This window comes from Pelodiscus sinensis, chromosome 2 (genome assembly GCF_052426305.1).
Source record: "Pelodiscus sinensis isolate ZL-2025 chromosome 2, ASM5242630v1, whole genome shotgun sequence".
In the NCBI taxonomy this organism is placed as follows: domain Eukaryota; kingdom Metazoa; phylum Chordata; order Testudines; family Trionychidae; genus Pelodiscus; species Pelodiscus sinensis.
The window spans coordinates 86,982,026-86,996,712 of NC_143053.1; the positions used below are offsets into that span (position 1 = coordinate 86,982,026).

Sequence of the window (14,687 nt, forward strand, 5' to 3'; positions counted from 1 at the left end):
GGGATGGTATCCCTAGGCTCTGTTTGCCAGAAGCTGGTAATGGACAACAGAGGGATGGATCACTTGAGAATTACCTATTCTATTCATTGCCTCTTGGGCACTTGGCATTGGCCACTGTCGGAAGACAGATACTGGGCTAGATGGACCTTTGATCTGACTCTGTATGACCATTTTTATGTTCTGATGTTAAGAAGATTTTTTTTTCCCTGGACTTCTTCTATTGTGTGTGTTTCTCAACAGAAAATAACTTGTAAACTACCCTTCAGTTTCTACTGAATATTTTATATTAATATTTTATAGATAATAGTTTTATAGTATTTCATCCATTTATTTATGGACTGCTTATGCATGGAACTAGATCAGTGTTTCTCTTAATACCCTAAGAATTGTATGCTTGCTGTCAAGTCTCGTAAGAAATTGATAGTATTTCTATAGGTTTACATCCATCTCCTTTCTCTATCATTTCTGGCTTTGTGTTTTTATCTCAGTGCAGGATTTTTGCAAACTAGATGTTCCAGTCATTCCTTTGTTTATTTGTTGGCTTTATTAATAATCTTTATTTAAGTGCTGTATGCTGTGATTACTGTACAAGAAATAAAACATAGATCATTCATACATCAAACCGATAACATTCTAAACTAGACAGAGTACTTTGGGAAGCAAGCATGCCAATGGGGTGGATGGGGGAGGAGTCAGCAGACCCAGGGCTGGATGGGGAAGGTTAGCCTCTACCCCACTCCTTCCACCCGAGGCCCAGCCCTTTCTGGGAGCCCAGGACCACCCCCACACCTTGCGCCCTGGGCCAGGTGAAGTCTGTCAGCCACTCTTTTGGGAAGTCTACAGTAGGAAGTGATGAGATTTTTTTTTGGCTATATTTATTGACTTCCTTCTTGTGGGTATCGTGGCAGAAGTGGGCCTTCAGAATGGAACTAAATGAAGAGTAATGGCTTGGAAAACAGAAAATAGAACATTCTAAGCATGTAGGACCTGGATGGACAAAGTCACCAAGGGTACATCTACACAGCAGCATTATTTTGAAATAACTTAGTCTGCGTCTACACAGCTGGCAGTTATTTCCAAATAATGTCGAAATACTGTCAAACTGGAGGACTTCTTACTATGACTCCTGTAACCCTCATTGTATGAGGAGTAAGGGAAGTCAGAGGAAGAGTGCTCTATTTCAAAAAAAAAAGTGTTGTGTAGATGCTCCCAATTTCGAAATAAGCTATGCAATTGATGTAGCTCAATTTGCATAGTTTATTTCGAGTTAAGCCCTGCTGTGTAGGTACACCCTTAGATAATTGTAGAAGTGTACAAAAGGAATATGAAAATTCCTTTAATAATGGAAGCTAAGGGGGATTAAGTGATTTAAAAAAACAAGTTCAGAGATGCATGAGCCAGGGCAGAATTATATGGGCCTGTAAGGGAAGGCCAAGAAGTTCTTAATTTGTGGAAAAGGGAAGCCAATGGAGGAATTAATAGAAAGTTGTTAATGTGGTGGATAATAAGAGGCAGCAATAAAATTATCTTCCTTGCCTTGATTGTTCAATGCTTTGCTTTTGGGAGTCGGAATGAGTGGTGTCAATAAAATGCTTAAGTCTTTCAATTAGGTCTTCTACGTGAGCAAGTATCACAGCTGTCTAGTTGGCGTAATGAGTTCCCAGAAAATTCATTTTACAGAAACTCATTTTACAGCTACTGAATTACAAAAGGATAAAGTTTGCTTTTATCTAGTTGTACCTTTTAAACCCTATTTATATAATATAATACTCTTGTCCACCATCTGCGGGATTTGAGCAGTCCCAAACATAGGTGTCTGCCTGAACAGGGGAAGTCAGATCTCTGGGCTCTTCTAAGGCTCTCCTTTTAGCCGCTGCCTTGGGAGAACCAAATGCCTGACCTCCCCAGCCCATCTGCCTGGCTCTGCTGATTCCAGCCTGCTCATGGGGCTCTGCTCCTACCCCTCTGGCCCTGTGGGTTGCTCGTCCCGTAGCCAGGGCTCTGCTCCTAGCCCCCCACCCCATGTGGGGCAGCAGCTGCTCCTGGGGCTCTTGGTCCCATGTGGGACAGCAGCCACTCCTAGGGCTGTCAGACTCCCGGCCCCATATCTGGAGCTCTGTTCTTGGTTCCCCAGCCCTGTGCAGTGTAGCAGCCGCTCCCAGTCCCATGTGGGGCGGCAGCCCACCAAACTGGCTACACTCCCAGCCAATCTAAACCTCTGAGGCTGGTGCTTTCTGATCTAGCAACATGTGTGGTCCTGGGCCCAGAGAGGCCCAATCCATAGAGGTTCATCCTGTACTTTTACAATTTACTAATTTTATTATATAGTGTACTTTTTTTATTCAAATCCCAACCTGATTTTGTCTGGCCTGTTCATTTGTTAATCCCAAGTTAAATTTGAATTAATACACATTGAAAAATATTAGCCAAACACTTCACTTTTGCACAAGTTACAGCTGCAAAATTCTTGAGCCTCAAGTACCACTGGAAGTTTTATGCTGATACTAATACTGCTTGCAGCCATTGCTTGTACTATAGGCCATGACTGCTGCTGTGTACTGGGTTGGTACCTCTTTACCTTCACTGTCACTTGTCAAGCTCCTCAGTTATCTCCTTTAAGCTCTCAGGGTGTGTTCAATAGCTCCCGGAAGAACTGTCTGCTAAATAGAATAGGTCAGAGGTTCTCAAACTTTGTGATACCACGACCCCCCTCTAAATTGCTCGCGACCCCCCGGGGAGTCGGGACCCACAGTTTGAGAAACACGGGTATAGGGTATTAAAAGGGTCTGAAGAGAAGGAAAGCTCTGGTCAGTGTTGGAAGGAAAGGAGAGTTTGGGCAGGAAAGTATGGGACAGCTAGCTATAAGTTATGGAAAAGAGGAACAAGGCACGGCATGGGAATGGGTGCTTGATAAAAATAAGTCACCGTGGTGCCTTGTCTGATTCGCTTAGTTAAAATCAATATATTCATTGTTTTTAGAACTTCCTTTCAATTGAAAACAAGTAAATTCTTACTTCTTAAGAAGTTATGGTTCTCCAGTTTTTTCACAGCCCTTTTCTTCCTAAAACCTCCAGGCACTCCTTGTCACTAAACTTCTTGAAGTGCCACTTCCCCTTCCTCAGAACAGAGTCCTGTGCAGGTTGGGTCAAGGGGAGTAATGTAGAGCTCAGGAATTGTAGCCAGGTGAGTGCAGGTAGAGATGGAGCAGAGGAAACGAGGGAAGAAGTGATTACTTCCTTTGCCCTCCTGCCCCCCCCCACCCCGCTGTTGCTGGGTCCAAACAGTGTGGCACTTTAATTGCCTGAAAAGGGGGGTGCATTTTTTCCTCCTTCATCTGATTGGCAACATCCCACTTCAGTAGTTAGGATGCAACCCAGAAGTCCAGTTCTGAAGTCTGGACCTCCATTGGTAAAAGCTTGGAGCACTCTGTTATGTCATTACAGTACACATAGCCTATATCAAATTGGAGATTATTACTCAAGAAGTTAGACATAAGTAAGAATGCACAACTAATATTTGTATTTATTTTGTGGTGGTGGGGTCACTTCTTAGCTCTTGCAAAATTAAAAAAACGAGTTCTCATGTTGCAGATTGTGAAGCTGCTGCTTCGACATGGTGGAAATCCATTTCAAGCCAACAAACATGGGGAGAGACCAGTTGATGTAGCAGAAACAGAAGAACTGGAATTGCTCCTGAAAAAGGAAGTGCCTATTTCTGATGATGAAGATAGTTGCTCAGGTTAGAGAGCTAAACCTTAATTGTTCAGTGCTTGAAAAATGCATGATATATAGCCTCTTTTATTTTTGAGAAAAGAATATTTTTTTAATAATTTAAAAAGTAACTCATAAAAATATTTGTGACAAGCTTATCCCTTCATCTTTCTTTATTGTTCCTCCCATGCACTGTACTTCCCCTGCCATGATTGTTGTTTTCTTTCTGTATTATGTATAATTTAGACTATAAACTCCTTGGGGAAAGCATCTATCATTTCTTTAATTTGTATGTAAAACATCAGTCTTGAACCTAGAGTAAATCTGTTGTTAGAACAACCTGTTCCATACAAGTTATGCTATTTCTCAATAGCAGAGGATTTCAGAGGTAACATTGCCAAAAAAAGAATGGTTTTCTGTCCTGTGATTCTCATAATGTCAAATGTAACATGCTGTAAGATGTACAAAATGAATTTTAAGAGTAGTTGTGGTGATTAACTGTGCACACACCTTCAAACCTTTTAAATTACCGCAAGCTTCCCTTTTCATTGTTCCAACATATCCATTTACATGACAATGATTAATTGTGCCAAATTCTGATATGGAATGCAATGGAATGTATAGGCTCTCAAATTTCCAAGAGGGAATTCTCTCAGGTTGTCCCTGATGCACTTTTGTGAAGAATACCTCAGCAGCTGTTGAAACAAGGCAGAACTTTGACTAAATAGTTGGTACAGAGGAACCTGGCTAAGTTTCTGTAGATCATAAAAGGCTTGAAGTCCATCCAGGAATAGAGCAGTGTATAGTCCAGCTCAGTGGTAGGCTATGACACCTTTGCCCTGGAACCTTGGATGCCTTAAAATACCTTGCTAAAGTGGCTTCCACCTGGACTGCTCACAGTCTTCCAGCATGCAAGCCACACCCTGATTTTGTAACTTAAAGGCTGGGCGCTGGATGCAGCCCCTCAGCTTGTCGGGATCTGGCCCACAAGGCTCAGGGCTCCCCCGTCCCCTCCCCCCCCAGCATTGAGAAATTTCTGCTCGTGCTCCAGCCCCGCCACTGCCACATCACATGGCTGGAGCACACAAAATCTGCTAGCCTGGGCTGCCCTAGGCTTTAGAGTGCAAGAGGATTGTAGAGAGTGTCTTTCTGCTTGTCAGTGAGGGCATGGGGAGGGAAGGGGCTGGGTTTTTTTTGTGTTTTGGGCTTTTTTTGCTTCTCACTTGTGTGCAGCCCCTGAATGATTTTTCTGTGGGTCAGTGGCCTCCAACCCAAAAAAGGTTCCCCACCCTGACTTAAGGTATGCTCTATCTCTATTAGCCTTGGTTATATTGCCAAGTGATCTAACTAACCACCCAGCCCCATATTTTCCCCCAGACACGTATATCCTATACTGCCCATCTCTCTTATGGACAGTATATATTTAAGGCCATTATTTCTTTAAGGGAATAACTGTCAGCCGACGGTCAGGGCAGTGTGTGTGTGTGTGTGTGTGTGTGTGTGTGTGTGTGTGTGTGTGTGTGTGTGTGTGTGTGTGTGTGATTTCAGCTGCTAGAATTCATAATTCCTTCGCAGCGGGCAGCCTCGGGGAGGCTGAGAAGCGCCCCAACGGATTTTGCCACCTGGGTGTGACACAAGTCCAAACGCCCAAGCTCTCCCTATATCTGTCCGTGTATGACCGGCTGAAGTTCTTTTAAATTGTGCTTGGTTCTATTACAGCAACTGAAGGAGTCAGGTTAAAACTTAAACAGCCACAGGTTTATTTGAGGAAGCTTATAAATCATATGGTTGCAATGGCTATTGTTCTATTTCTTAACTACTAGCAAAATATAGATCTTAAAAATGGTTACAAAGAAGATAAAGATAGAAAAATAGAAATAATGGTACCAAGTAACAGCTTACTCTTTCTATGTGTACACTTAAGACAGAGGACCACATCCAGGTACAATTTTTACCCCCTTCTGTGCCTCTCGACTCCAGCATGTCAGGCCAGGGCTGGTCCCTCAATTCCTAGGAAAGACGAAAATATGAGGTGGGCGTCCCCATAGAACCTCGGGAGGTCAAACACCTAACCCGACCAGCAGGTAGAGGGTAGAATGACACTCAAAGTGAGTGTGTGCTGGACCCATCTTTTATACTCATGGGGTCACGTATTTCTCTTTCTTATTTGTCATGCCAAATGGGGCTGGTCTGTCTTTTGTGAGACCAGTTCTTACAAGGGAGTTGTGAACTTAATTTACACTTGTAAGAGAGATAACTAAATTGGAAGTACTGGGCATTCTTTTCTCAGTGGGGGATTCCTCTCCCAGGGACTGTGTGTTCGTATCAACATGGGTGCCAGCCAGGCACACTCGCATATCCTGATCTTGCATCAAAGCAGATCAAAGCTTAATGGCTATACTGATTGCCTTAATTGCTCTCTCTCTCCACGTATCTGTTTTTTCAGCTTCTCAGGATCAGATGAGCCAGCATAGACTATGCTGATTTTACTGCTCCTCCTCTGCCCTGTATGCTTCAGAGAGGCAAATAAGATGGATGATATGGGGGGTTGGTCTGTCTGGCTACAATAACGTGATAGCTTACTATCTCAACTAATTATTAGGATATTTCTGCTTAAACACGCTGAATTAGATAAAACAGTAAAGTAAGTTAATTAACTACAAAGAGAGAAATTGTAAGTGAATACAAATAATGAGGCCTAAATGCCAGAAATGGTTACAAGGAAAATAAAGATGTTTTTGTATAATGCCTAATTTAGCAAACTATATTAAATTCAGGCAGTTTCTCTTCACATGATCCATCAGATTACTTAGCCAAACTCTTAGGTCAGGACTCCCCCTCCCCCCGAATTCAATACCTACTTGTCTCCTAAGGTGTAGTGAATGCGATCCTCACGGAGAGAGAGGAGGATCCTTGAGGTGTTTGTCCCTCCTTTTTATAGTAACAGTCCCTGTCTTAAATATTTCCGTTTGAGAGCAAGGAGCCAAACAGTCTGTGGCTCCCTGGTGTTTTTTTCACCTGGTTGAACTACCTTTGTCATCCCTTTCTGCTTCATGACTCTGTTCACTCCTACAATGCAATTTAAGCAGAGCACACATTGCTTTCTTTAGGACAGACCTTTTTGCCATCTTCTGTTTGAGTAGGGCTCTGGGGTTTGGAATGTGTGTTGTTAACACCATACGGAGGAATTGCCTCACACATTTTATCAGGGTGTAGTACTGGCCAGCAGATTAGAAGTTTTCTAATGATAACTTAAAGACATACTTTGTACAAAAATTATTGTAATAGAGATGTATTCTGTTATAGAGCCCTCATAAGCAGAGGTCCCGTGAAGCAGAATGACAGAAGTTTTAGGGGAACAGACAAATGCCAAGTACTCAGGGTATGTCTACACTACCCTCCTAGTTCGAACTAGGAGGGTAATGTATGCATACTGCACTTGCTAATGAAGCCCGGGATTTGGATTTCCCGGGCTTCATTAGCATAAGCGGGGAGCCGCCATTTTTAAATCCCCGCTGCTTCGAACCCCGTGCAGCGCGGCTACATGGGGCTCGAACTAGGTAGTTCGGACTAGGGTGCCTATTCCGAACTACCGGTACACCTCGTTTCACGAGGAGTAACGGTAGTTCGGAATAGGAACCTAGTCCGAACTACCTAGTTCGAGCCCCGTGTAGCCGCGCTGCACGGGGTTCGAAGCAGCGGGGATTTAAAAATGGCGGCTCCCCGCTTATGCTAATGAAGCCCGGGAAATTCAAATCCCGGGCTTCATTAGCAAGTGCGGTATGCATACATTACCCCGCTAGTTCGAACTAGCGGGGTAGTGTAGACATACCCTCAGCTCCTGGCAAATTGGCTTAAGCATTGTGTGGGTAAGAGAGAGGCAAGACTTCCTGTGATGTAGTGTGGGTACCTTGCTGGTTGCTAGGCTTGGGCTGTGGGTGACCCCCACTGACTGCTGTCTGTACCACGGCCCAGCCGAGTAGCTGATGGGACAGGGAGGTAACCTGTTCTACCGGTTACCTCCCAGGGAGAGGAACAAAAGAAGGTGGAATGCGGCCCCTGGCTGGGGGGCAGGGCTGGAAGGGATGGTTGGTTAGTTTCTGTCTGGGATCATGGAGGAGACAGCCTAGGGAAGGGGCTGGAATTTAGGGGCCCAGTCTCCCCCATCTCAAGGGGGGCTGAGACATCCTAGGCCTGCCCTGTAACCAGATTACATCTGTGCTGTGCTGTATCCTGGAGAAGAAATAAACTCCCTCTATTCTACTGGCTGGTGAAGTCTGTTCGTGCTGCTACGGGGGTGCAGGAGACGGGGAAACCGCAACGCGACATCACACTTCCCACCTGAGGAAGACAAGAAATCAACAGACACTGGAACTGGGTCCCTGCCACTGCAATTTGCCCCTCTCCTGGCCCCCCACCAAAGAAATTCTGGGATTCTAATGTTTCATCTCTTTCTTGGTGGGCTAATACTATTTTTTAATTGCTGTTGGTCAGCATGGATCCAACAGTGCTATGCTGGCAATTGTGAATACACAATTATCTAAGCTCTTAAAACTGGGTGGTTTCACTTTTGGACTTCCATCTTCAGCACCACCAATATATGATATTGCAGTAGCAACATCTCAAACAGTAGCTACAGTAGCAGAGAAGGAAGGAAGAAGAGGATGACACCAAGTAACTGCTACTGCAGGAACTGTGTGTAAATCAGCTTCACACAGTGCAGCACTGTTCTGGCCTAAGGAAATCAGCATGGATTGGTGGGAGAGGATTGTTCTGAAGACTGGGAATGACCATCAGTTGCAAGAGAACTTTAGGATAACACAAGCAGCCTTTTTTTAAATCAGTGCAGAAGTAGCCTGAAACTGCTGCAACAATAGCATGCCGATGTGTGGTGCCCCATACACATTGGCCACGTCTAGACTGGCATGATTTTCCGCAAATGGTTTTAACGGAAAACTTTTCCGTTAAAAGCATTTGCGGAAAAGAGCGTCTAGATTGGCACGGACGCTTTTCTCCAAAAGCACTTTTTGCGGAAAAGCGTCCGTGCCAATCTAGACGCGCTTTTCCGCAAAAAAGCCCCAATCGCCATTTTCGCAATCGGGGCTTTTTTGCGCAAAACAAATCTGAGTTATCTACACTGGCCCTTTTGTGCAAAAGCTTTGCGCAAAAGGACTTTTGCCCAAACGGGAGCAGCATAGTATTTCCGCAAGAAGCACTGATTTCAGACAGTAGGCAGTCAGTGTTCTTGCAAAAATTCAAGCGGCCAGTATAGACAGCTGGCAAGTTTTTCCACAAAAGCAGCTGCTTTTGCGGAAAAACTTGCCAGTCTAGACACAGCCATTGAGTAGTGGGTTGCCGTTGCAGTTAGTAACATGCCAGAGTGACCAGTTTCCTAGTCCATAGCAAGTCAGTTTGGTATAGATGGATTGACTGTTGGGGCCACTGTCATGCAGGGATTGCATAATGTACTGTTGCAGTGAATTATAAAGTTTGGTAACGATCAGGAGGTTATATGTGGATTTACATGCATGTGATCCCCAGAATGTATTGGAGCCATTAATGGGACACATGGCTATTGTTTGCCCCCCACCTGAAGTGAAGGACCAGAGTTGATAAACAGAACAGGATATTTCACCCTGGTCTTCCCAGAACTTGGTGACTACCATGGAAGATTTACAACAGTGCTAGTATCTTTCAAAACTCAGCTCTGTGTACTTTAATGAATAAAAGAGAATTTGCCCCCGGAATCACTTTGGATATAATGATGTGGTAATTACTCTAGTCATCCTAGGGCAGTGTTTCTTAAACTGTAAGACCGAGGAACACCCAATTTTTATTTTTTTTTAAATGAGGAACACCAAGGATTTTTTTGTTGAAAGAGGGGGAAAAAAGGTTTGGGGGAGAAGGGTCGGAGAAAATTTATTGAGCAAATTAAAAAAAAGTCGCCTGCCCCTTTAAGGGCAGCCATTTTGAATTCTGTTGTTCTCCGTGGCACACCAATGTGCCACGGACCACAGTTTTAAGAAACACTGCCCTAGGGAGACCAGCTTATCTTCTGCTCCCCTGATTAAAGAAGCAGTTCAGGATACATCTATATAGCAATTAAACACCACGGTTGGCCTAAGTCAACTGACTTGGACTCTCAGGGCTCAGATTGTAGGGATGTAAAATTGGTATGTATACCTAGAGGAATGGTAGGACCTACCTTCACCTTTGCCTGAGGTCCCACCCCACCTCTTTCCACTCCTGCCCTGCTCCCATTGCACCTTTTCCCTGAAGACCTCCCTCAGGGGAGGAGACTGGAGAGGGCTGTGTCTAGGTCGCTCTTCTTCCTGTTGCTGTGGTGAAGCAGAATGACCCAACTTGGAGATGGTGGTGGAGTGGAGGAGACTGCTGAGTTGTTCTGCTTCCTGCAGCTCCCACTGCTGCAGTGAGTGGGGAGAGGGGCAACACCTACTGCCAACCTGTGCTGGGTCCCCTGGTAATGCCCCAGGCTCTCCTGGGCCTTGTGGCTAGCACTCATATGGGAAAAGCTTCAGAGGGGTAGCCGAGTTAGTCTGTAACAGGAAAAACTTAAACAACGACTCGTCTGTTAGCAATTTAAAGACAAACAAAATATGTAGATGGTATCATGAGCTTTTGTGGGCACAGCCCACTTGTCTCGTCCATAGGACAGTTGCTGCAGCCTCCGAAAGGGCTGCTGCAGCCACCGAAAGGGCCGCTGCAGCACAGGTGGGTATGAGGCTGTTTGAGCATGGGCTGGAGCCCAATCTCTGGGATCTTGCAAGTCAGCGGATCCAAAACAGCTGCATTCATGCTACAGGTCTTTTATTCTATTGTAGATGTTCACTTAGGGTACGACTACACAGCAGGGCTAAAGTTGAAATAAGCTACATAACTTCAGCCATGTCAATTGTGTGGCTGAAGTCGAAATAGCTAATTTGGTTTTTTGGCGCTGTCTGCACAGCAGGAAGTCCAAGGAAGAACACTCTTCCTTTGACTTTCCTTACTCCTCGTAAAATGAGGGCTACAGGAGTCTGAGTAGGAAGTCCTTCAGCTTGTTGTTGTTTCAAAATAAAGACTTGTAGTGTAGACATGCTCTTTATTATACAACACTGCTTTGTAGACGTACCCTCTGATGCCACTTGAACGGAAGGAAAGAGCTATTAGTTAAATTTGCCTCAGTTGTTGCAAAATGTCAGTTGAGTGTACATTTGGGCATCTGAAAGGAATGCCACTATTTATGGACGAGGTTGAATGCTGCGGGGGAAAAAACTTGCTTGAGATTATAGCTGCATATTGTATTTTGCAAGATATTTGTGAGGTGAGAGGCTGAGATACAGAGAGTTGCTCAGCAGTTTGAACATTCATCAAGGCATCCATTGGAAAATAGGAACAGCCAGGATAACTGTCAAAGATGCCTGTTGTTTTTACTTTCAGGCCTAAGGCTCAGAGTATTTAAATTGTGCAGCTTTTATTATGGGGACAAATGGATTGTGAGCATTGCAATCTCTTCAATAGTATGATACGAGAGGCACATGAGCACACATTTCACCTTATTTTAGTAAAAAAAACTTATGCTCAGTTTAGATTTTTGTGTAAAATGTATTGTCATTAATACTTTTTCTTATTAAGCAACGAAGTTATGATATAATAGAAGTACAACTTTAATTAAAACTGTGTTTCATTTTTGTTTTAAAGTGACACGGTGAAGTGGAGAGCTGACTCCAGCAACGGGTGGAGGAGCTCTGATTCACAGGCCTTATCTCTGCCTCTTGTTTTTGTACCTTTATGGGGTTCAATGTCAGGGTTATAAATCAGAAAGGTTAGATAGCTCTAAAAGCTGGGTTCCCAGATGCAATTGTTTTCACTGTCCAGAGCTTAGGCTGGGGAGGTGGATGGTCTCTTGAAGCATGACTGCAGGGGTGCAGCAGGGAATATATGCTGGTGTTCGCATATCTCATATTGTCCAAGGGCTGCAGAAGATGGCTGTGTCCTGATTGAGAGCATTAGATTGTCTAAGTGCCTGCTAGCAGCATGCTCTGTAGCAGAGTGTTTTTCTCGGTTGTCTCTGCACATCCCTCTCTTTTTTCCACTGTGTCTTTTGTCATGACAACACTGTTTGGATACTGCAATGTTCTCTTTGGATAATTCTGTGATTTTTCCCTCTCCAACCTCAAATACAACTTCCATTTCTCTACATTGTTTTCATTTTGGTGGTTGCCTGCAATGAGATCTGGAAACATTTTATCCTGTGTTCTGTTTCTTTCCTCTAAGGTTATCCAGGTGCTCAAGGTATGTCTACACTGAGCGTTTTTTTTAAAAAACGTGCTTAATTTACATCCACACTGCAATCACGTTCTTTCGGAAAAAAATTGAAAGAACGGAAGAATTTTTCCGACATTGGTAAACCTCTTTCTACTAGGAAAAAGCCTTTTTCCGAAAGAGCTCGTTCGGAAAAAGGCGTGTGTGGTTGGAGAAGAGGGAGTTCTTTCAAAAGAAGAGGAAAAAGTACAGGTGCCCTGGTGGCCCCTCCATGCATAGTAATCACAGCTTTAAATGCGAGAGAGCATCCACACTGAATGGACATTATCTTTCCAAAAATCAGATAGTTTTTTTCAATGCGCTTTTGCTGTGTAGACGCTCGCTTTTGGAAGAAGTTTTTTCGGAAGCTCTCTTCTGGAAAAGCTTCTTCCAAAAGAAGCCTGCAATCTAGACATAGCCTCAGCTGTTGATAAAGGCCAGTCTTTGAGGGTGTGTCTGCTAGATATGCTCTGGGGTTGTAGAAGGAAAAATAAGTTTTTGTTCATATTCCAGAAAGATTATGATAGAATTTTAAAATGTATTTCTGATTTTTTTCTTTGAGATTCTTCCCAGGCTTGGGGGAACCTCAAAGATAGTAAATGTCATGAGCATACAATGCTAGGACTGGAAGGGACTTCGAGAGGTCATCGACTCCAGTCCCCTGCCCTCATGGCAACACCAAATACTGTCTAGACCATCCCTGATAGACATTTATCTAACCTACTCTTAAATATCTCCACAGATGGAGATTCCACAACCTCCCTGGGCAATTTATTCCAGTGTTTGACCACCCTGACAGTTAGGAACTTTTTCCTAATGTCTAACCTAAACCTCCCTTGCTGCAGTTTAAGCCCATTGCTTCTTGTTCTATCCTCAGATGCCAAATTGAACAAGTTTTCTCCCTCCTCCTTATGACACTCTTTTAGATACCTGAAAACAGCTATCATGTCCCCCCTCAGTCGTCTCTTTTTTTCTAAACTAAAACCCAATTTTCTAAACTAGAACCAATTGGGTTCTCTAGACCTTTAATCATTCTTGTTGCTCTTCTCTGGACCCTCTCCAATTTCTCCAAATCTTTCTTGAAATGCGGTGTCCAGAACTGGAGAAAATACTCCAACTGAGGCCTAACTAGTGCAGAGTAGAGCGGAAGAGTGACTTCTCGTGTCTTGCTCACAACACACCTGTTAATGCATCCCAGAATCATGTTTGCTTTTTTTGCAACAGCATCACACTGCTGACTCATATTCAGCTTGTGGTCCATTATAACCCCTAGATACCTTTCTGCCGTACTCCTTTCTAGACCGTTGCTTCCCATTCTGTATGTGTGAAACTGACTGTTCCTTCCTAAGTGGAGCACTTAGCATTTGTCTTTATTAAACTTCATCCTGTTTACCTCAGACCATTTCTCCAATTTGTCCAGATCATTTTGAATTATGACCCTATCCTCCAGATTAGTCGCAACCCCTACCAGCTTGGTATCATCTGCAAACTTAATAAATGTACTTTCTAAGCCAATATCTAAATCTTTGATGAAGATATTGAACAGATCCTGTCCCAGAACAGACCCCTGTGGAACCCCACTTGTTATACCTTTCCAGCAGGATTGTGAACCATTAATAACTACTCTCTGAGTACGGTTATCCAGCCAGTTACGCACCCACCTTATAGTAGCCCCATCAAGGTTGTATTTGCCTAGTTTATTGATAAGAATATAATGCAAGACCATATCAAACGCCTTACTAAAGTCTAGGTATACCACATCCACCGCTTCTCCCTTATCCACAAGACTCGTTATCCTATCAAAGAAAGCTATCAGATTGCTGTGACATGATTTGTTTTTTACCAATCCATGCTAGCTGTTGCCTATCATTTTATCACCTTCCAAGTGTTTACAGATGATTTCCTTAATTACTTGCTCCATTATCTTCCCTGGCACAGAAGTTAAATTAACTGGTCTGTAGTTTCCTGGGTTGTTCTTATTTTCCTTTTTATAAATGGGCACTATATTTGCCCTTTTCCAGTCTTCTGGAATCTCTCGTGTCTCCCATGATTTTCCAAAGATGATGGCTAGAGGCTCAGATACCTCCTATGTTGTTTGCTTTTTGCTATTCACCATGCTTGGAATAGATCATTTAACTTTTGGAAACATCCTCCTAGGGAAAGGCCCTCTAAGTTTATATTGCTGTGGCCTAGGGCACTAGGAGTTTTGCCCTATTACAAATAATAATGAATTAGAAACTGACTTTAAACGTGAATGAAACTGACACTTTCAGATCCTTTTCACCTCTGTTTAAAGGCTAGTTATTTTTCAGAAGGCTCTGAGAGACAACACTACAATGACTGAGTTGCATTTCTCACAGGAAAATAACTAAAACCAAACACTGAAACAAATCCACACTTTAAAGTTGAGGGGGAAAAACTGTGTTTTGTTTATTTAGAGTTTGTATATATGCTTTTTAAGGGACCTCATGGGCGTCTGGTATGTAAGGTGGAAAAAGGCTCTGCCTTCCCAAACTGCAATGCATAGCCCCATCCACACTCCACCCTAGAATGCCTGCTATAGGCATTCTAGGGTGGAGTGTTGCTGCCCCCAGGGCCCACCCTCCCAGTGTTCTGTGGCTGGAGAGGAAAGGTGGACCAGGTCATGTGGCACGCTCTCCTCCAGGGCTGGGG

General features: G+C 43.7%; 1 protein-coding gene across 3 annotated transcripts in view; it reads left to right on the forward strand.

Annotated features, from left to right (window-relative positions):
• The window catches only part of ANKRD12 (ankyrin repeat domain 12), a 134,533-nt gene that overhangs the window by 94,002 nt on the left and 25,844 nt on the right, over positions 1-14,687 (forward strand). For all 3 annotated transcript variants that reach the window (XM_075920968.2, XM_006117461.5, XM_014570674.4), the window contains one exon: positions 3,591-3,738. In XM_075920968.2, the coding sequence (XP_075777083.2) occupies positions 3,591-3,738 (148 nt within the window). The remainder of the gene's footprint in view (positions 1-3,590; positions 3,739-14,687) is intronic.